At 55.7% G+C, this 22,085-nt stretch overlaps 7 protein-coding genes across 7 annotated transcripts; 5 read left to right on the top strand and 2 right to left on the bottom strand.

The window, feature by feature from the left end:
- Nucleotides 1-1,825: 1,825 nt before the first annotated feature.
- On the top strand, nt 1,826-3,943 carry HMPREF1541_05125 (uncharacterized protein; the record flags this gene model as incomplete). Its single annotated transcript, XM_008719466.1, has 1 exon — nt 1,826-3,943. One exon carries the CDS (start codon nt 1,826-1,828, stop codon nt 3,941-3,943), a length of 2,118 nt encoding a protein of 705 aa, XP_008717688.1.
- A 499-nt stretch (nt 3,944-4,442) lies between these two features.
- On the top strand, nt 4,443-7,625 carry HMPREF1541_05124 (uncharacterized protein; the record flags this gene model as incomplete). The annotated part of the gene is made up of 1 exon (XM_008719465.1): nt 4,443-7,625. The coding sequence occupies one exon, from the start codon at nt 4,443-4,445 to the stop codon at nt 7,623-7,625; it is 3,183 nt and encodes a 1,060-aa protein (XP_008717687.1).
- A 272-nt stretch (nt 7,626-7,897) lies between these two features.
- HMPREF1541_05123 (uncharacterized protein) lies at nt 7,898-9,483 on the bottom strand (the record flags this gene model as incomplete). Its single annotated transcript, XM_008719464.1, has 2 exons — nt 7,898-9,406; nt 9,460-9,483. 2 exons carry the CDS (start codon nt 9,481-9,483, stop codon nt 7,898-7,900), a joined length of 1,533 nt encoding a protein of 510 aa, XP_008717686.1.
- A 916-nt stretch (nt 9,484-10,399) lies between these two features.
- HMPREF1541_05122 (uncharacterized protein) lies at nt 10,400-14,125 on the top strand (the record flags this gene model as incomplete). The annotated part of the gene is made up of 1 exon (XM_008719463.1): nt 10,400-14,125. One exon carries the CDS (start codon nt 10,400-10,402, stop codon nt 14,123-14,125), a length of 3,726 nt encoding a protein of 1,241 aa, XP_008717685.1.
- Nucleotides 14,126-14,591: 466 nt separating this feature from the next.
- HMPREF1541_05121 (uncharacterized protein) lies at nt 14,592-16,604 on the top strand (the record flags this gene model as incomplete). The annotated part of the gene is made up of 1 exon (XM_008719462.1): nt 14,592-16,604. The coding sequence occupies one exon, from the start codon at nt 14,592-14,594 to the stop codon at nt 16,602-16,604; it is 2,013 nt and encodes a 670-aa protein (XP_008717684.1).
- Nucleotides 16,605-17,231: 627 nt separating this feature from the next.
- HMPREF1541_05120 (uncharacterized protein) lies at nt 17,232-19,718 on the top strand (the record flags this gene model as incomplete). The annotated part of the gene is made up of 2 exons (XM_008719461.1): nt 17,232-19,164; nt 19,237-19,718. 2 exons carry the CDS (start codon nt 17,232-17,234, stop codon nt 19,716-19,718), a joined length of 2,415 nt encoding a protein of 804 aa, XP_008717683.1.
- Nucleotides 19,719-19,903: 185 nt separating this feature from the next.
- Nucleotides 19,904-20,991, bottom strand: HMPREF1541_05119 (uncharacterized protein; the record flags this gene model as incomplete). The annotated part of the gene is made up of 5 exons (XM_008719460.1): nt 19,904-19,970; nt 20,035-20,141; nt 20,203-20,305; nt 20,352-20,796; nt 20,943-20,991. 5 exons carry the CDS (start codon nt 20,989-20,991, stop codon nt 19,904-19,906), a joined length of 771 nt encoding a protein of 256 aa, XP_008717682.1.
- Between the last annotated feature and the right edge of the window lie 1,094 nt (nt 20,992-22,085).

Raw genomic sequence — 22,085 nt, 5'->3', positions numbered from 1 at the left:
CATCATACAGCGGGAGTTGTAACCGGCAGCGATAATTTTCGCATGGTCTGCCCGCAGAGCGGCGTCCACTTCGGTGCCGTTGAAGCCTTGTTGCGTGACAAGAGCGTGGAAGGGTGGCAGCCCGCTGTATGAATGTCAATGTCGAAAACAGCTAGGCTGGAATGAGAATTACGTGAGGAAGACATTCACCTCGCCACAACCATATTGCAATGGCGACCCTGGAGTAGTCTCCTGAGGCGTCGGCATAGCGTGGACAGCACAGGCTACAGCCAGCGCGGTAGCTAGCAGCCTTTGAAGAGGGAACATGACTCTGGGATTGGGATAGAAGTACTCGCGTGGGTTATAAAGATGAGTAAGTGTAAATCAGCGAACTCTGAGGTGGATTCGTCCAGTCGGTACCTGAGGTATAGGTCTGGATATATATTCACAACTAACACTATGAAGGCCATGCCCTTCAGTCGGTGATTATCCAACACCAACTCCGATATCGTCAGAAGCCCTGATGTCGAGCGGCCGCGTCGACCAAGGAGTCACCCAGTCAGCCCCTATACCTCCCAGGCCGCAACGAGGACATCGGAGGTGTGCTCAATAATCGCCGACTTGAGAGTACGTACCCGCCTCATCATTCCGAAGGACCATGTCGACTGGGTAATGAGCCAGTCAGCATCCATGTTTCTCGTCAGCAGCCGTTGATGCTGCGAGACTCTCGCGACTCTAAAGGTATAGTCGTGTTGTTGCAGGACCAGGCGACAGGTAGCCGGGCGATCTCGCGCATCTTGCTTCCCTCTTGAGCGTGTAGGGGCCGCGAATCAATTACGTGGGCACACCGGTGCCAAGCATCAGGGCCACCGACGTTAAGGCTTCCAACCCTAGAAGAATGCGGGGGGGCTGCCGGTATTCAGTCGACTAGCCTGCAAGGAGTATGGCATAGATTCGTCCAGGCAGGTTGGACACGTAGGTCAGGAACAAGGGATTCCAACGCACCGCGGCGTACCATCGCGAGAGCCGTATACTTGGGAAGCGCAACTCGCTTGCGTACCAGATATTGGCACTGTCGGTCTCCCAGCCACTATCAGAATCCCCAGTCGACTACCAACGGGTCGCTGGGAATGGAGGGCACTGACTCAGCCCTCCTACCTATGAAAGCAGCTGGCTTGGTTCTTCTTGTCACAGATATTGGGCATTCTCAGCCATGTGCCAAGATTAAATACTCACCAGCCTATTCACCCCGGGGTGCCTGGGCTGCGGAGGCTTGTGGCCAATATGTCGTAGGCAGAGCATCGGCTCCTAACGAGTTGAGAAGCTCTTGCGAAGGAATACCGAACAGCAGTGCTACAGTTTCCAATTAAGGGTGTGTCGGCCACTCTAGCCAGGCAACGAGATGGGAACTACACGAGATGAGAAGGTCGAGAGAATTCAATCAGAATGAAGATATATCGAAGAACATCAGAATGTAGATGGAGACCTTGTAAGGTAGAGTCCCGGTATGGACTTGTAGGACGTCGGATTTTACTCTGGTTTGTATGCCGCCAAGCTTTGAAACCGAGTGCCGCGGGCGATTGAGAGCGGCTCGAGCTGCGCCGCAGTGAATCACCATTCACTTTGCCAGACACTCCTACCCGAGCTCACGCGCATATCGATACCATACCTCCCTCCAGAAAGAGTCGTCTCCTCCGCTGTCAGGTCAAGAAAAGATGAGGTGAAATTTGGATTTGCCTACACAACCAGTCGCGGCGCTACAGGCCCGCTCCCCTCAAGCGCGACCGGGCACCTACATCGACTACTCCGGACAATGCCACCGGCCGGGCTTGTCAACGGTATATCGATGCTAGCGTTTGCCATTGTCACATCGGAAAAGGAACACAAAGCAGACTGGTCCTCGCTCATTGGTATCGTCACGGCAATTGTTGGGAACATCCTCATTTCTTTTGCGTTAAATATTCAACGCTACGCGCATATCCGCCTGGATCGGGAATTCAACGAGAAGAAGTATGGCACCGAACTAGGAAAGCAGAGCTCTGGGCAAACAACAGTCTATGGAACTCAACAGGAGGACATTGCCGAGCATCGGGCTGACGTGAATGCGCATGCCCAAGGACTGGGTGAACCCGCCGACGACCGTGTTGCCCACGGTCCGGACAGTAGCGACGATGACGACGACGACACGAAAGACTTGCGGCGTTCTTTCCAGTCTGGTGCAACCCTTCAGTCCACCGGCGACGACGAAGAGCGCCGCGAGTCGTACCTGAAATCACCAATCTGGTGGCTTGGTATTGTTCTCATGACTGTTGGAGAGACTGGCAATTTCCTCGCGTATGGCTTCGCCCCTGCGTCGATTGTTAGTCCGCTCGGTGTCGTTGCCTTGATCTCCAATTGTTTGATTGCCCCACTGATGCTGAAAGAGCGCTTTCGAAAACGCGATTTCGCGGGCGTGGTCATTGCGATTGGTGGTGCTGTGACCGTGGTACTGTCAGCCACCCAAAGTGAGACCAAGATAGGACCTGGCGCACTCTGGAGGAACTATATCCAGCGGTGGGAATTCCTTGTTTATGTCATCATTACTGTCATTGGTATCGTCGCCCTCACCGCTGCTAGTCCTCGCTATGGCACGCGCACTATCCTGGTTGACCTTGGTCTCGTTGGGCTTTACGGTGGCTACACTGCTCTATCCACCAAGGGCGTGGCATCACTTCTCTCAACCTCGTTGTACAAGGCATTCACATATCCGATATTCTACCCTCTCGTCCTCATCCTTGTCGGATCTGCTATTATGCAGATTCGTTATCTGAACAAGGCTCTGCAGAACTTTGACTCGACTCAGGTCATTCCCACACAGTTTGTCATGTTTACACTGTCGGTCATCATCGGCTCCGCGGTGCTGTACAGAGACTTTGAGTCTTTCACTCTGCAACAGGCCATCAAATTCGTTGCTGGATGTCTTTTGACCTTTTTCGGCGTCTATTTAATTACAAGTCAACGAGATATACAAGAGGGCGCAGAGAAGGACGATTACAACCAAGCAACCGAGGACGAGACCATTCGTCTTCTCAACGAGGAGGACCAGGAAGCGGACGAGCGGACACCTTTGGCTCGCAAGAGGACGCCCCAACCTCAGCCGCTGTCCTCATTGCAAACGCCTCCCATGCTTCCTTCTCCCGAATCGTCCTACGTGCCATCGATTGCCGTCACGCCTGCGGATGATTCACCCAGTCCGTGGAACCAGTCAATCTCTGACCTCTCCACCCCAAGCAAGCCGAATTCACGACCCAAAACCCCATTACGAAGTCAATCGGATCAAGTAATGCACGAGGACAGTACACCATTTTTCACGCCGTCTACCTCTCAACCATTGCGGCGGACGCCTTCGGCTCATGCCGATATCGCAACGCCTACACGCAGTCGTCGTTCAACTCGAGCTGTCAGCCCGCCAAAGGCAGATCCTGAAGCACTAGCTGCAGCGGCCGACGCGGCGCCGCCGTCGACCAAGCGAAAAACGGCAAGAGACAGTATTCTCAGTCTCGTCCCAGGTCCGTTGCTACCCCCTCTCTCGTCCTCGCTCTCGGGCATAGTCGCAGAATCCTTGCTCAGAGGCGAAGGCGCGCCTCTAGCGGTCAGAAATCGTCTCCGAAGGCACCGGTCCGCGAGGCACGGGACGATGGATGAATCGCAGTTTCGGAGAAGAAGTGAAGTGCTGCCTGACGAGGAGAACGGATTTGGGTCTATGCTTAAGAGGCACGCGACCAACGTGGAAGCTAGGTACTCTAGCCCTGATGTTAGTTCTCAGCTGGACGATGGAGCCAGTCTGAAAACCAAAAGGAGCAGACTTCGCAGCCTGAGTGAGACGTTTGGAGGCTTACTCGGCTCGAAAGACAAAGAGAGGCGGAAAGGCAAGGGAAGGGATGATGAAGGCGGCGGTGCCGGCAATGGGGCTGCAAGAGTTTGATACCCGAAGGAAAGATATGAGCGTTCTCTTCAGCGTTGCATAGTTGATCTGTATTAGCGGAGCGTAGTGGTGCTACCCCTGGATATAGCTGCACTTTAATTCAACCCCTGTACAGAGGAGCCGCATTTCGGCGCACCATCGGGAACTCGACACTCTCATGACATGGATGATTGCCCGATTCACAGTTGTATCTCCAGCACGAGTACCGCTTCGGCGCCAAGCCCAAGCCAACCTCGAAACTTCACTTCTCCACTGCAGTGGTGGGGAGTGCGTTGGTCTCCTCAGCGAGCTTGTATTAGGCGTTGTGCAAGTCGCTGATGGCGGAGCAGTCCCGCCCGGAGTCGTTCGTTACGAAGAACACATGACATGTCGCATGCTTGCCGGCATCCTGTTACGCCGGGGTGCCTGTAGCTGAACTTCGAGAACATCCACAGTTGATTGGTGCAAGGCACACCTTGGCCAACACCAGCTTCCAAGGGTTTATCAACGACACCTCAACATGACCGCCGTGGTCACAGTGTCTGCCCCGACGTTCGAGCATTACCCTACCGGTCTAGGCGTGGCTACCGCAAGGCCCAGATTGTCATGGCGTTTCTCCTGCACAAACGAAAACGTTAGCGATTGGAAGCAGACTGCCTACGAGGTTCAGGTGGGAAGCGAACAAGATGTTCTTTTGGGTAATACCCTCACGACTCACCATAGGCAAAGTAACCAATCATCCTTGGTGCCATGGCCCCCTAACTACCCCGATCTCAAATCTCGCAGTCGAAGGCTTGTCCGCGTGAGATGCACAGGCATATACCGTGTTGGTGGAGAAGTGAAGGAAGACACCTCTGCCTGGTCCGAATGGAGCTACGTGGAGGCTGCTCTGCTGAATCAAGATGACTGGGAGACTCGGATGATCAGCACTGCAGAGCCACTGCCTCTGAACGATGATGCTTCTGTCAAGCCTGTGCGCTTTCGGACCATATTCGACATACCTGAAACGGCTGTGATTGAGCGAGCCAGGCTCTATGCCACCAGCCATGGCGTATACCACGCAATGCTCAATGGGCAACCAGTAGGAGACCATTGCATGGCGCCCGGCTGGCAGAGCTACCACAAACGCCTCCACTACCAAATCCACGACCCTGTGAACCAGCTGAAAGTCGGCCGGAACGTGCTCGACATCGATGTTGGACCCGGCTGGTTCGCCTCGGCCCTCACCTCCAACAACTACCGCTACTACTATGGTTCCGAACTTGGCATTCTCTGTCAACTCGAGATCTCAATTCGTGTGCCAGATGAATCCGGCCAGGCCGAAACCATAACAATTTGCACGAATGACACTTGGACATGCGCCCCTAGCCCCATCGCAAGTAGCGAGATCTTCAACGGCGAAGTATACGATCAACGCCTCGCAGAAACTCTCGCGTCCTCCGCAGCCAGTTTTGAACCTCTACCACACCGCACCCGCATCTCGCCGACCCCCCTCCCAACGCTCATCGCCCCCTCCGCACCGCCAGTGCGCGTGACACAAACCATTGCCCCAATCGCCCTCCTAACCTCGCCTTTCAGCAATAACCCCATCCTGGACTTCGGCCAAAATCTCGTCGGCCGCCTCTGCGTCCCCTCCTTGACACTCCCCCACGGCACCCGCATCACCTTCCACCACGCCGAAGTCCTCGAACACGGCGAGCTCTGCGTGCGACCCCTCCGCGAAGCCCAGCAGACCGACACGCTCATCCTCTCCGGGAACCCCCTCACAGACTGGAGCCCCAAATTCACCTTCCACGGCTTCCGCTACGTCGAGGTCCGCGGCTGGAGCACCGCCAGCGCCGACGACAGCTCCACGACAAGCTGGCCTCTGACGCTCGATTCCATCGTGGCGCAGGTGCTGCACACGGACCTGCCACGAACGGGGCATTTCGCCTGCTCGCACCCGCCGGTGAACCAGCTGCACGAGAACGCCGTGTGGTCGATGCGCGGCAATTTCCTGAGCGTGCCGACCGACTGTCCCGCGCGGGACGACAGGGAAGGGTGGACGGGGGACCTCGCGGTGTTCATGCCCGTGGCGGAGTTCCTGTACGGCACGGCGGGCATGCTGCGCGAGTGGTTGAGGGATCTGGAGGCGGACCAGATGCATGATGGGCCGACGTGGCGGCGTGGCGTCGTGCCGCTCGTCGTGCCGAACTGCTTCCTCAAGAAGGAGGTCGGCGGGGCCGCGTGGGGTGCAGGGTGGGATCCGCTGCCGAACGGCATCTGGGGTGATGCCGCCATAATCGTGCCGTGGGAGCTGTACCGCAGCACGGGCGACGTGCAGATCCTGGAGACACAGTGGGACAGCATGGTCGCCTTCCTCACGCGCGGCGTGGCCCGCGGCGACGATGGGCTCTGGGATCCCCAAGTCTGGCAGTTCGGCGACTGGCTGGACCCGACCGCGCCCGTTAACAACAGCGGACAGACTCGCACAGACGGCACCTTCGTCGCCGACTGCTTCCTCGTGCGCTCCACGCGCCTCGTGGCCCTCATCGCGCGCACGCTGCCCCATAAATATCAGGATGCGTCGCGCTACCGCGCCGCATCCGCCCGCCTCCTCGCCGCCTTCCACGCCAAGTACATCTCCCCCGCCGGTCTCCTCGTGCCGGACACGCCCACCGCCCTGGCTTTGACGCTGCATTTCCGCCTTCTCCCGCCTCACGCAATCGAGCCCTGCGCGCGCCGTCTGCGCCACCACCTGCGCCACCTGGACTTCCGCGTCCCCACGGGCTTCGCGGGCACGGCGAGCCTGCTGCACGCGCTGAGCGGCAGTGGGCAACCGAGTCTGGCGTTTAGCATGCTACTGAGCGCGAGGACGCCGAGCCTGCTGAGTGGGGTGAGGAATGGGGCGACGACGGTGTGGGAGCGGTGGGATGCGTTGAGTGTGGATGCCGAGGGGGGCGCGAGGGTGAGTGAGGGGAGTATGACGAGCTTTAATCACTATGCGTTGGGGGCGTGTGTGGGGTGGTTGCAGGGCGTGGTGGGTGGGTTGAGGGTTTGTGATGGAGAGGAGGTGGAGGTGGGAGAGGATGAGCATGTAGGTGGTGGCCCCGAGGAGGGACGTCACGATGGCAGTAAAGGGGAAGAAGACGGCGTGCTGACCTTCCACATCGCCCCCCTGATCCATCATGCCCTGGACTGGGCCGAGAGCTCGTACGACAGCCGCTGTGGCGTCGCGCGCTGCCGGTGGGAGTTTCTCACCGACGACGAGTCTCATGCTGGCGCCGGCGCCGGCGCCGCCTCTCCACAGCGTCAATCTCAGTCTGTGTTCCCAGCTACTGGCGATGACAGCCAGCGCCCGGACCGTCACGTGCACAAAGGAGAAATCCCCGTCCTTGTCACGCTCACCATCCCACCCAATGCCCGCGCGACGGTCCAGCTGCGACACGTCCGCAGCTCCTCCTCTGTCTCTGGCACTGTCTCTACCAGTCACATCCCTCCTCAATCCAGATGTGACGCCGCCGCCGTCCCCATATCCGAGCCTGCATGTGCCAGTGCGTCTTCGAGCTCGGCGGAAAGCTCGGCGGAAAGCTCGGCTGAGAGAGTCATGCTGGTAGGGTCCGGGACGCACGTTTTCATCGTGGGATATGACGCGCGGCGTGACTGCGAGGATGCGTTTCCCGTGGCGGGGTTGCTGCCGCCGTGGGGGAGGGCCGCGTTCTGATGGTGAAGTTGAGGCGAGGGGTCTAGGTGGGTATCTGGGGGGTATAGGGTAAAAGTGATTTTGCGAGCTGGTGATGGGATGGGATGGGATGGGATTGTGCATTGATATGGCTAATGGCTAGATGGGGCGAATAGAGGAGGAAGAGAGGAGAGGGCTTGGGACAGGTTAAAAATATCAGCTTTGGATCCTGTCGTAGATTCGTAATGCATAGATAGATTCGTGCGGATTTTATTTGTGGTGTCTATCTGTCCACAGCCAAATCAGATCGATGCTCAGCCCTCGCCCGGCTCCTCAGGCAGGACCTCGCTTTCTCGGCGCGCCTTGTTCTGCTGCTCTCTCCGGGCCTTTGCGCCGGCCTTCAAACTGTCCCACTTGTCGCGGTATCGCTCCACCGTGGCTCGCAACTTCTCGTTCTCCGCCTCCTTCTTCTTGGCGCGAGTATCGGACTTTCTTAGGATATCCTCGAGTTCGCCGATGCGTTTCTGCGTCCTTTCGTCCGTCCCTGCACTGGAGTCTGGTGCGTCGCTGGTGCCAGATGGCTTATTGCGGGAGGTGGTGGGTGTCATTAGTGGAGAGCGTGGCATGGAGCGGATGGACTGTGCGAGTGCAGCGGTCGAGGTCTGCGATGACATTTCGAAGACATGGAGACGGCGGGAGAGCGTGTCCGTAACGTGTTTGAGGGCTGCGTTCTCCAGTGCGAGCTCTTCCATGGTTTTTCCATCGACTTTCCGCTCGTCGGTCATCCCGCGACGGGTCCGTGGCGGGCCGGTGACGCTCTTGCGATCGGCCAAAATGGTGGATGAGGCATCAACAAAATCATCCTCGCTGATGTTGCTAAGGTTTGAGGTTTGTCGATTGTGGCCGCGGAAAGTGCGCGCTTCGTCGCGGTCAGCACGTGAGAGCATCTCAGCGTAGGACATGGTGCCGCCCGCCGTTGGGACGTGGTAGAACGAATCTTCGATGCGGGCACGTGCTGGGACTGGATCTGGTGTATTTGGATTTGAAGCTACAGCACGGAAAGCGGCGTTGGAGATGAGATGAGAGTAGTCCATGGCTTTCTCCTTGGGGCCTTTAGATGCCTTGGAGGGTAAGGGTTTTGACTCTGGTGCTGGTTTTTCGGGAGCGGCTTGTGCGAGAGGAAGACCAGCAAAAGCCAAAGGTGCGCTCATCTTGGACACAATGTTCTCAAATGTGTTGTAGAAGAGTGCAAAGGGTGAATCGCTTGGGTCCGAGGCTGCAGTATCACTCTCGTCAGACTTTTGAAGCGGAGGGGCCCACGATGGTCGTGTGGACTGACCCGGCGTTGGAGATGCTGGCTTCTTCGGTTGCGTCGAGTCCTGAGACATGTGTCCGTCGGCATGCTGGTTGGATACAAGTGGCGAGATCGGAACTGAGCGCTTTTGGTGGCTTCTTGGGATACCTCTCGCAGTGGCCAATTCGCTGGCTATCGATGAAGAGAGTTGGCGGTTACTGGCTCGAGCAGAACGAGGTAATCGGGGTGGATGGGTGCTGGGCTCGTGCGGTTTTGCCGCGTCGGCACTAGGTGAATCTGCATGTTTTTCTATGTCTTCGGTTGCTGGGTTCTCGTGAGCTGACTTCAGGATTTCACCCAACTTCTTGTGATGTTGCTCAAGGAGGTTCAGGATGCGGATTGCTTCCTGGTCGGAGGAGCCCTTTGCAGCGAGGGCAAACTCGGTGGCGGCCAGATCATGTTCCTCGCTTGCTGCGACTGGGTTGGAACGCTTCGTTTCTAGTGATGCATTTCGCGCGTGAGTGTGTGCCTGGTGGTCAAATAAGTCAGCGCTAGAGTGGGCGGTTTCACCGCGGGGCTCACCAGAGTCAGAGGGGCGGCTTCCATCGTGACCGTCGAAGGTACAGATGAACGCCTGGCATCCTTCGACCCCGACGCGACAAAGTACCCACGCGCTGTCAAGACGTGGACCGTGGTTCTTCGAAAACGCGTGATGCTAGATCAATGCACCAGTACGCCAACAAGGCAGATCTCTCGACTCCGATGTTAGGTCATAGAGGAATTCCGTCATGTGCTCGGGTAAGGCGACGGCGGCGGAGTTGCAAGTCATCCAGTCAGGGGCACTGGAATGAGTTCTAGGGGTAATCTGGGGCCAAAAAGTTGGCAGGGGTGAGCAATTAGGGCTGGCTGAGTTCAGGTAACGCCCAATAGACCTGGCTTAGAAGGATTCCAGGGAGGCTTGTCGTATCCGCACGCCGTTACGAGCGTATCCAATTTTTAGTGGCCGCGAAATGCCCCGTCAGACAGGCTTGAACACGGCCCTTTCAGGTGAGGCGCAGTCCAAATGACGGCTAGGGCCTCTATTTACGCACAGCTTACGACAACCTCAGGCGGGCTACGGTACGGCTTGTTCGAACACACCATATTTCGACGTGTTCAATTCGCACCTTCAGCCTCTGCACAGCTCAGTGCGTCCCAGATAACCTGCATGTTGTACTTATAGTGTCATTATTACACGGCCGGAAAACAAGAAGCATCTTCATCATCGCCGGCACCAGTCCACATGGTCACTGCTTTGTCCTGACATCACCGGAAGCAGCAGCATGCGTACCACCACTTGATCGACCACACCACGTCCGCAGCCAAGCACCGCGCCTGCTCTCCTCCGAATCGCGTGTCCTGCACCTTGCCCCCTCCTCCGTTAGCGAAGTCACCTTGACCGAAGTGAATATATGCCCAGTATATGGCTGCGGTCTCGACTCAGCCGTCTCCTCATGGATCCCCCGTCGTTCCCTCGCCCACCATGAAGGGCTTGAAAAAGGTCCTTTCCGGTCACCGACGCTCATCCGAAGCTCATAGCGAGGGATACGGCGCTCGACGTCAAGACTCGGTGGATTCGTTGACTATCGATCAATCGCCAGACCGCAGTTCCCGCTCCAGCCCCAGTCGCGAATCCCAGAGCGGTGGCTATAAGAAATTATTACCCGGCCACTCCAAGCGCAAGAGGAGGAGAGCCAGGGAAGAAGAACTGCGCGCCGCCGTCGACGATATCGACCGTGGTCGGACCCTTTCCGAACCAGAGCTGCCACGGCCTACCATTAGCAGAAAGGCAAGCACCGTTGGAGATAGCAGCCTGCTGACCGACGACTCCGAACACGAGGGACCTGTGCGTCCGCCTCTAATTGACCACGACTCCTATGCTGGTCTCTTGACACATTCATCTCCTCTTGTCAAGACGGAGACATCGACCGATAAAAACGCTGCCGGCCTCCAGCTCAACCATGCCGCTACGGTCCCGGCTCTTGTTGAACCCCCCCACAACGACGAATCACCATCGCCCAAAAGTCCTCCGACCAATGTCTCCTTGCCTTCACTTCCCAGCATGGGTCTTATCGACAAGGCTGATGCACTGCGCCCGGATAAGAGTAGCGACAGCCTTGGAAGACTGCGCGCGAAGTCACCAGCCCGAAAGTTTCGCGATGTGTTCTCTAAGGGAAGCAAGAGCCCGCGAGTCAGCCCAGAACGAAAAGGCGAGTCTGTCAGTGGTGTCAACAGCCCACTTGCCAGGAGTAGCACCGTAGGGCTTGGCTTGAAAGACGATGTGCCGGATAAACCACATCACCTTCCACCTCCGATTTCTACTTCCAAGACATTGCCGAATTTGGAGACGGATTCTCGTCCACTGACGCCGCCGACGGCCATGATTGCTACTCCTCTAACTACCGTCACACCACCGACCCCCACGGATACTCGCTTCAGTGTGTCGAGGGATGACGACAAGCAATCCACGGTCTCAGACAAGGACGATTCCGAGACCAGACCGAACCCAAACATCACGGTAAGCCCGTCTGGAAACATGATCTCGCATAGGAGAGTCAGGTCAGCCTCATCTGCTTCACGAGAACCCAGTAAACTGTCCAATTCCATAACAGCGCCTCTTACACCAACAATTGAGGAAGTCAGAACGCCAGCGGGAAGTGTTGTACCCGGAAGCCGCAATGCGAGCGGATCCTTCTTTTCCTCGTGGATGTCAGCCGCGCAGAATGCTGCTACAACTTTCTCTAATCTGACTGGACCAAATCGCAGCAGAGCCGGTACGACTACGTCGGACCCAATGGGTGGCAAGTCTATCGACGAATCCATCAAGGAAGAACCAGAAGACGGTGCCGAAATCCCCAAGAAGCAACTTGCGGTGGAGACCATGGGTACTGGCGATCTCAATTTTGAGCACCTAGGCTTGGACGATGCCAGGGCTGAAGATGCAAAGTCGAGGATGGCAGGGTTCCGAGACAGCGCACTGGTGCGAGACATGGCTGCCGCCAAAGAGGAAGATGCCCTGGCCAAAAGGGCAGTCTCCGCTGCCTACGAGAAGCCCGAGACTGTTCCAGTCGCCGAAGCTCCAGACTCCGTGGCCCAGCCACAACCAGCCAAGACAGTTGCTGGTTCTTTGTCAGGCGAGCAAACACCGCCCAATGGCAGCATTTATGAAGGGGAGACCATGTCTGTCAAAAGGACCAACAGTGTCCGAAGTCGCCTGGCCAATCGTCGAAGTAGAGGTTCGTCTACGGCTACTGGACAATCCGCGATCGGAGCCATGATCGGAGCTAGTACTGCTGCTCTTGTTAACCCGACAACTGCACCGCGTCTTTCTGGATTTGCCGTCGCCCCAAAACAGCGCAATCGCACCTTTCATCAGGCTTTCAGAAGTGTTCCCGAGGATGACTACCTTATTGAGGACTATTCCTGCGCCTTACAGAAGGAGATCATTCTAGCTGGACGCATCTACATCTCGGAGGGCCACATCTGTTTCTCGAGCAATATCCTCGGTTGGGTAACCACGTTAGTCATTTCCTTTGAAGAAGTGGTCAGCATAGAACGCGAAAACACTGCACTTGTCATCCCCAACGCCATTGCAATCCAGACACTGCACGCACGCCATACCTTTCGCAGTCTCCTGAGTCGAGAGGCTACGTACGAGCTTCTGCTCGGGATCTGGAAAGTCAGCCATCCGGCCAGCTTCCAGAAGAGCCAAGCTGGTAAGGAGGTCATTGCCGAGGAAGCCACCAAAGAGGCCACAGGGATAGGTGCCGCTGACGATAAAAGCGAGGATGGCGAGGAGAGTGGCGAGGGAGAGTCTGAAGGCAGCGAAGAAGATGACGATGATGATGACACGCCAAGCTTTGTCGGAAGTAGTGGCAGCCGTGCTGGCAGCGAAGCTGTCGACGTCAAGAGCATATCACGCAAAGCCTCTGGCCTCAACGGTGTTCCTGCGGTTCCTGCACCGGCTCCTGGTGGAGCAGAGGTTGCTGCTGCGTCAGCTGCTTTGACCGGGGCAATTGACGCGCCTCAAGACTTTCCCGGTCCGCCAGCCCACGCGCCTACCGAGTGCAATGATAGCAGTACCCACTACGATATCATTATCAAGGACGAAGTAATATCGGCACCCCTAGGAAAGATCTACTCCCTGCTCTACGGGCCGCAGTCTGGCGTCTTCATGCGGAAATTTCTTGTAGACGAGTGCAAGAGCTTGGAGCTTGCCCTTGAAGACGATAAGAAAGGCCTTGGTGCAGAGAAGCAGTCCCGACAATACACCTACATCAAGCCTCTGGGCGGCAGCATCGGACCCAAGCAGACCAAATGCATCACGACCGAAGAACTCGAATTCTACGACCTCCAGCGGGCTGTTACTGTGACTTGTTCAACCCAAACGCCGGATGTGCCTAGCGGTAACGCCTTTCTGACCAAGACCCGATACTGTCTGACATGGGCTGCGAGCAACCAGACCCGTCTACAAATGAATTGCACGATCGAATGGTCTGCAAAGTCGTGGCTAAAGGGCCCGATTGAAAAGGGGGCCAAGGATGGCCAACAGCAATATGGCGACAGTCTGCTTAAGAGCCTCAAAGCCGCCGTCGGCCGGCCACGCGGCCTCACGAGTGCCAGTAAAGGTGCGAAGAAGGGCAAAAAGAGGAAGGGCGAGAGGAGCCGTAAGTCGGAGAAGGTTGAGGCTGTGGCAGCCAAGGACAATAATTGGGGTCTACTGGAACCACTGCGGGGACCATTGAGTCCAATCGTCGATGTACTGCGGCCGGTCCTGAAGACGGAGATACTCATTGGCGTGCTTTTCTTCTTGGTGACGATACTTTGGCTCCGCGGTCCATCCGGTTCAGGGCAGCTTGGTCCTTACGGTGCTGTTACGCATGGCACCCGCTTCGCAGCATACGAGGAGATGTGGCGCAAAGAAGAGAGTGAGCTCTGGGAATGGCTGGAATCTCGCACCGGCTTGGATACCATCAGCTATCGAAAGGGCTCCGCCGATCTTGATGACGATCGCTCCATACAAAGACAGAAACAGAAGCAGCGCCAGAAAGTGCTCAAGGGCAAAGACGTGGCCAGTAAGCTGCGAGAGGAAACCATGGCCGAAAAGGAAGTTGAAGAGGCCATTCGCATCACTCGGGAGCGACTAGAGGTTCTCGAGGGTGTTGTCAACAGTAAGAAAACGAAAAGGGATGCTCAGGAGGCGAAGTGAAATGAGCAATGATGAAAGCTGTTGTGTACGAGAACATTTGGAGCGCTGAAGCGAGCTTTTGACTATGGTCTTGGGAAGCGAAATTACGAAGTTACCAGCACTTTATGTTTTACATGAAGCGTAGAGCGGAAAGCATTGATCAGAACCATAGCGGCATAGCGGATATCCGTATCAATTTGTCCTCTATTCCGGGGTTATCGAGTCGTGTTCTAGTCCCTAGACGAAGATGCTTTCTCAGTCCGATGCCAAGCCTTGAGTGGCTGCCTTACAGAAGTCAGATTTAACATCATTTCCACTTTCTTGTCCCATTGTCCTCCAAGCACGACCTTGTCCGACCACTTTGGCCACAAAGCAAGCGTCTCGAGTGATTGAGGGCCTTAATGGTGATCGAGTATCCCGATGGCAGGCCCCACTTATAATCTCCTATTCCCTTAGAGGGCTCTGCATCGAATACGCTCGACCCTCGATGGCGGAGGGCAGGCTTGAGACGCCTGGAAACGCCGCTATCTGCACATGCGGCAAGCCGACACTCGCACCTTCCACTCTGTCAGAATATCGCTACAAGGATATCTCAAATTCGTCAGGTTGCCGTATCTTCACCCTTTTCGCGGGGAACAATGACTTGCCGCTTCGTGGCACTATCCGCGAGACTAACCTTTCCAACGACGCTGTCCGTCTGCATTACGATGCTTTGTCCTATACCTGGACATTGGATGCGGGGTCTTCCGCCGCTCTTACCCATCATAGCCATGTCTCTGGAAACTTGGAACCACACCGCTATGCGTGGCAGGAGCAAAGAAAGCCTCACTTGATTGTCATTGACGACCACTACCATGTCTCTATCACCTGTGCTCTGAATGCAGCTCTCTTATCGCTAAGATCCCACCGTGGACAGGTGGATCTCTACGTCGATGCTGTTTGCATTGATCAAGGTGCAAGCGCCACGAGTCTCGCAGAACGAAGCACTCAGTTGAAGATGATGGATCTGATCTTTTGCAAAGCCAACGCTGTACTCGTATTTCTTGGAGATCAGGACGATGTCTCTGAGCGAGTTCTCAGCCTTGTGGTCGCTTTCGCGAACATAGTACAGCACGATTTTGATTCTACGTTGGAACAAGATTCCGCCCTTCTGGGAAGCTTTCTGTCGCCGCAGAATCAGACAGCACTCAATGACAGTGATATATGGCAAGACCTCGTGTCTCTTTCGGTCAAAACGTACTGGACACGTGTCTGGATTATCCAGGAGATGCTGTTGCCAGACAACGTGGTTTTTTGCGTCGGTGAAAGGACCATCGAGCGAGATATCATGCTCAGCGGCATGTTTCGTATGCTCAATTACCACAACAGGACTCACAGTAATCGAGGAAATGCCGCTGTAGTGCAATCACGCTGCTACCACGCTTGTGCCTCGTTTCACAATCTACTCGAGCTCAAGCATGGCCATCCTGACTTGTTCCAAAAAGGTATGCCGCTCATCGAGCTGATGGCATTGACAGACTCATTTGAGTCGACGGTACCGCACGACCAAATCTACGGTTTGTTGGGCATGGCCAGAAACCATGACAAGGAGCAGATCTCGGTCAATTACTCGGAGCCCTATGCATCTATCATCTTCCAATTCTCTCGATATGTTGTTGAAGATGGGTCACTAGCAAAGCTTCTCCATCTGCTCAAACCTGTCAAGTCAGACAATTGCTTGCCATCGTGGGTTCTAGACCCTAGACTGAAAGATCACCAGGACGCTATCGATGCCCGAGTCCTGCTGAGCCCGCACGGCCAGACATTTCGGGCTGGTGGAAGTCGCCCGCCAATCGTATCGTTTCGACACTCAGGCACAGCACTGACGATTCGTGGCGTACGCCTTGGTTCGATTCAGGTTTGTACAGACTGCGCATGCCCCACGTTGCAGGACGCAAACCCGAACCTCTGGAGCCTATTCGGCGACTGGTATCTACAAGCTCGATCGGTCTGGTTGTCGCACTTGACCCAACAGTCCGACGAGCCTGGCGGTATGTTGGCCTCTGATTCACCGAGTATCAATGACTTTTGGCAAACTCTTTGTGCTGGCGTAGAGCTTCGCATAGCGTCTATATCAGATGTTGTACTGGACGAACTTCTACCGACTAGTGGTCAAGCTTGGGACTCAGGCATTAATCGTGAGCGCTTTGCTGACGTCCGTTCAGGGTCTGGCTCGACATGGCCAGGCTGGGAAGGACAAGCAATCAACTTTCGCAACTACAGCTCATGGATCTCCCAAGGACGGAAATTCTGCATCACTTCCGAAGGCAGACTTGGGCTGGTACCTGGGTTTTCGCAGCCTGGAGACGAGCTTGTAGGCTTTGTGGGCTGTCCAACGCTGTATGCCGGGCGGTCTTCGGGGAATGGCTACAGGTTCGTGGGAAGTGCGTACCTGCATGGCTTGATGGATGGCAGCGCTCTGAGCCGTAGCTATGAACAATCCGGCATTACATTGTGTTGATTGGCCGACATACAACTCTCGTGCATTTTGATTCCCCCTTGCAGCACTCAAAACAGCCGACAAGACTGGGTGGAACAACACTACGTTACCAGTGGTATGCATGGTGGCCAAGTTGGCAGTCTATCATGTCCAATTAAACCCTTGGATTCCATGAGCGCCAAGCCCAAGGCGAACATCCGCGGCAGAACCAAAGACGCACCTGAAACGACACACCTCGCAACATTTGCGCGAACAGTGGGCGTTCGGCGGTCAAGACCATTGAGCTGCCTTTTGCTAGGATCATGAGACATTGTGCTAGTCGACCGAGATTGATGGCGTTAGGAAAGTCGCCTGCCAACTCATTGCGGCCAGGTTGGCTCGCCAGCCGCGCGGCTACACGGATTGGCTTCCGATCGCCAGGGCCGGCCCGATGCAATCACAACTTCGATAGACTAAGTATGGAGCAATTCGCAGAAATAGTAAACTCATGAAGGCCCCGAATGACTAAGGCCGGAAGGGCAGGTGATTTGACCCAGAGACGCGCCTCCACAACCGACTGCAACGGTCTCTACCTCCACGTTGTCCTCGCAGAGCTCACCCGTCGAAGCCTGATACCGCGACGTATGGTTTCGTCCGACGACTGTTCTAATGGACCCTTTGTCGATCGCCTGTAGTGCTTTAGCACTCGCCGGCGTTGCTGCCAAAATCTACGACGCCATATCGACATTGCGACGCATCGGAGAAGTGCCAGGCAAGGTCAATGTTCTGAAACAAGATATCAAAGAATTAGAGGGCCTTCTTCGGCTGGTCAGCGGCGCCTTGAATGAGCAGTCATGTGTACCCGAAGCAAGCCAAGAGGTATTAACAGATGCCCTTGCCGGTGCCAAAGGCAGTCTTGAGAAGCTTGGGCAGGCGCTGGGGAGACTGACAGATGCTTGTGCAGGATCCAGAATCAAGATTATCAGCAAAACGACGATATGGATAAGAGAAGAGACGGTATTCCAACGACTCCGGGAAGACGTTGCGTCCGTGAAAGGCACGTTGAGCAATGTCTTGGGTACTCTGTCCGTAAAACAGCAGGATGTACTGCTCCAGGGAATGCGGGAAATGTTGACATGGGCAACGAAAACCCAGTTGGAGAATCAGGTCATCGATAAGTTGCTGGCCGGTAATCACCTAGCTCTGAACGAGCGTCTCGACCGCGATCAACAAGCCATCGCCAGCCGCATTGAAGCACTGATAGCTTTACTGACGATTCAGCCTCTTCCACTTGTCCAGAATACCATCCCAGCTCAGCCATCGCCATTGACTGAGCCAGTCGGCAATGGGCATACGAGGGATATAGAGCCCCTACATCGTGCTCCATGTCGCAGTTGGTGTCCATGTTCTTGCCATATGAACAGGAAGCGGAAGTTTGGTTCGCCAATGATGGTAAATGGTGTCCTAGGCAGGATCTCGATGGGCTACTCTGGCATCCCTCATCTGAACACTCCCTGCAACTTTCCGGCCTGTCGGGGCTGTCGCATCAGAAGGCCCGCGGTAGCTACACTGGAGTGTTGGCTGCCCGCCTGGTTGGCGACAATGAACCTGAAGTTCCATCTCACTTACCTCGCAAGATCAGGGCCGTCGTTCCAGCTGTCGACCACAAGGAGAGTTTCAGACGACTCGCAGTCGATCTCGTTCGCTATGCGTGGGGACATCGAAGGCCTGAGGCACCTTTTTGCGCAAGGTTTGGCAGGACCAAGAGATGTCAGCGACTCTCGAGGCTACACTCTGATGCGCTGGGCCCTTTACGGAGGCATGCACAACTTTGACACGGTGCGTTTCTTGATCAGTGAGGGCGCCACGGTAGATGAAGCCTCGTACGACAACGTTTGGGATTTCGTCTCCAGAGGAAAATGTACGACACCGCAGCAGACAGCGCTTCGTTGCATTACAGAAGGTGGAGAGGGTGACTGGGTTGAAGAGCAGAATTTCCCTCTAGTCCACAGGATTATTCTCGGAATGTCGTCCAAGTCTCTTGCCCTGGAACTGGCCGAGAATGAAAATGCTGTGCATCTTACCGACGCACAACACCGAACAGCCCTCGATTGGGCTACAGCTCGATCTCAGCTTGATGACATGGTGTTGCTTATCAAGCACGGTGCCGATCCGAACAACATGGACATCACTGGCAGGACCCCCGTCCTACACGCGGTTGACAGTCACAATATTGACAGCCTTCGCATCATTCTGGATGCCGGCGGTAGTCCGAATCCAGAGTATCCCGAAGGTCTGCTTCGCAGCAGTCCTTTGACGGCCGCAGGATTCGCAGGAATGCCAACGCTTCTAAAGCTATTGCTTGAGCGCTACGCCGAGCCTAATGCCTGCAATCCGGAAGGACTCACAGCTCTGCACTCCGTGGCACGCACCCACAACACAGATTGTGCCCTCCTATTACTGGAACATAGCGCAAACCTGAACGCCGTCTCCAGGAGCGGTCAGACGCCTTTGACTACCGCCATAAAATACAACAACCACCCGGTCCTGCGGCTATTCGTGGACAGATGCTATAATTACATGACCTCAACGACGTTCAGCGGTAAGACACCCCGGTCGTGTCAGATACAGACCAAAGTCTTGGATTCCCATAAGTTCTAACGTTATGTGGCAGGGCCGAAAATACTTCCCGTAGTAGCAGAATTCGCCGACGTTGATACCATCAATATGTTGACGGCTGTTCACCCACTGAAAGCGGCATACGACCTCAGTCCAAAGAGTGTCACGATGAGTCGAGCTCTGCTCGAGCAACGGCGTGACTATGACGAGAAACTCGCCGACGCCTTTGATACTCTTGTCGCTACCGCCGTGGCGGAGATTGAGGAGACGAAGTCCATCGATAGCCTGCTCGAATCTGGCTTCTTCCTCTCCGCAAGATCGTCTTTCCACTCGGAGCTGAGTGAAGCCGCGTCGAGTCTGAGCTCCCTGGATAACTCGTTTACCACGCGGAATGACATTGGAACGGAACAGTGGGAGAGCATTGGAGAGCGGTTCTACTCGCCTGCTTCGCCAAGCTCTGGTTGGCTGTTTGAATCGCCAACCTCCCCATTGTCACCAGTTGTACAGCAGCCAGAGGGTAGGATTGTTGAGATTTGAGGCCAAGAGCCTGGACCGAACGCTGAAGTTCGATGTGGAACGTGAGGAGGAATTTGAAGGTAAGAGATGAAAAGGCAAGGAACGATGAGCATCTGGAAGATCCTAGTGCTACCACAGATTACCGATGCATACAGTGCCTTTCACCTGGTCACAGTGGAAGTATTAACCTTGGTATCTCATCCCCATCATTCGCCCGCCGGGAGCGCCATGCCCATGTAGAAGGCTGGCTGCTTAATATCATGTTTCTTATAACTATAGCGTCATGTGAGTCAGTGCTCCTTCGCAAATCATCCTTGAGACGCGCAAAGATACGTACCTCAAAATCGCAATTGATCCAGGGGATAAGAGCATGGGGAGCGAGTCGTCGACTGGCAAATCCAACCATCGTTTGACGAAGCACCGTAGAATCAGCCCGTGCGCCACCTAGAGAACACCGCATCAGCTTTCTACTTCAATTGATGGGCAAGATGAGCGGTATACGAACCAGTACAATATCCCCATTCCCCCCACTCTCCATATAAGGCTTCTGTAGTTCCTTGATCTCACCGATCAACCTATCAAGACGCTCCTCGATGTCGGCCTTCGATCTGTCTACCGTCAGCATCAGCCCATCCAAGAAGTCCTTTCGCATACTCGCCGCCCACGCATCCATCCCTCCACACACTCCACGGCGGGTCCCCTTCCTTCTCCATCCCCATCCTTCGCCTCGATTCCCGCACCTCATCCGGCCGCATCCCCTCATACTCCCCATAGTCCCACTCCCGTATCCGCTCCGAGACCACCACAGACCCGATTCCACCGCCAAAGAGCCCCTCAACCTTGACGCCCGCGACCTCCTCCCCGCCGCCCTCACTATCGGCTGATGGTGGTACCGGGAGAGACCCGAAGAGCAGCTGGAACGTGCGTCGAGCCCGCCGCCGCGGCGACACCCACACGCGCTGTACGCGCCGGGGATCGATGAGTTTTCCGGGCCCGACTAGCAGGCGGCCCGTGGAGGAGACCTGGCGCTCGCCCAGGGGGGTGAGTGGGAGGTCGGTCGTGCCCGTGTGCTGGCCTGAGATGGTCCATTCCGTTTCACCTTTGGGGGGAAGGCGGATTCAGCGTCTTGGAAAAACGTGTTTTGTGCCGGTGAGAGGAGGAAAGAACAATGTAGTCGTTGCGGGAGCGGGAGAAGTGTGGGACTTTTCGAGGGGGAGGCCATGTTTAGGGCAAATGTTCACGTACCATGGCGGGCGAGGAAGACGCGTGGTGTGGTGGCGTCGAGGTCAGACATCGCTTCGGGGCGATATGTTGCGTAGGCTATCGCGGCAGGACGGGCACTGGCATTGAAGGGCTTGGACCTCCACTGTCTTACGCAGTAGCGTCGTCGAAGGAGACTCGGGTAGGACGACAGTAAGGACTGTGTTCTTACGGTGGGATGTTATCGAGGTTCAAGGGCGGAGGAGGGCAATCGCGGGGTTCAGATCGAGTGACAAGTCCGGACTAGCGCGAAAAGCAGCTGCATGTTCTCTTCTCATGACTCTTGGAATCACGCCGTGAGCCTTTGGGTACACAGTGCTCGAGCAATGGCCAGACACTGCTTAGACTGGAGTTGCGTTCCCAACCCGAATAATTTCGCGTGCAATGTGGCCAATCATCTCGCTCATGTTACCCTCAAGGCGAGTAACAGGTTCAGAATCTGTGATTTCAACCCAAACTTGCCTGATAAAGGGTAAGGCGTCTTACGAAGGTGATCAGAAGTGCCGCAGCACTGATAGAAACTAAGGCTGCGAGCATAGAACCATAGCTCCAGCTTAACCACCAACGTCGCAACATCGGGTGGCGTGATCGAATACGGCAACGTGGGGGCCAAGGCAACCAGGCGGTAAACTGTAATCGCCTTGCATTACTGCTCTCTCACCAAGGTCCCAACCGCACATCTCCGGGTGCCCACCCAGACCACTAGCCGAAAAATCGCCTATCGGCTATAGCTATATCCACGGGCCGTTGACAGCAATTGCGTTAAGAGCTAAAGAGACAATAACCGCGGCCCAGAGGCACCCAATATCTAGGCGCACCTCCCGGCTTTCCAGCAATAGCAATAGACTACGGACGCATTCTTTGATTCGTACCCGTAGATTACGGCAGCACCACCACAAACATGGTTTACCAAGCCCCTCCAGCATCCGCGCCCACGTCCACGTCCACGTCCACGTTGGCGCCCACCCGGCTCCGAACCTCCCTAGAGCGAGCACGCCGCGGCGAAGCCCCCAGTGTAGGCCAATGGCTCGAATTCCCAGGCTACTCGCTGGCACGTAGTGTCGCCTCGCTGAATCCAGACGTACGTCCCCATTTCCCACTTCCACCTTCCCTCTTTTACCCCCCCCC

This window comes from Cyphellophora europaea (assembly GCF_000365145.1).
Source record: "Cyphellophora europaea CBS 101466 unplaced genomic scaffold supercont1.4, whole genome shotgun sequence".
NCBI classification, from domain to species: domain Eukaryota; kingdom Fungi; phylum Ascomycota; class Eurotiomycetes; order Chaetothyriales; family Cyphellophoraceae; genus Cyphellophora; species Cyphellophora europaea.
The sequence above is the reverse complement of the archived record's forward strand: the minus strand, read 5'-3'. Positions and strand labels throughout refer to the sequence as shown.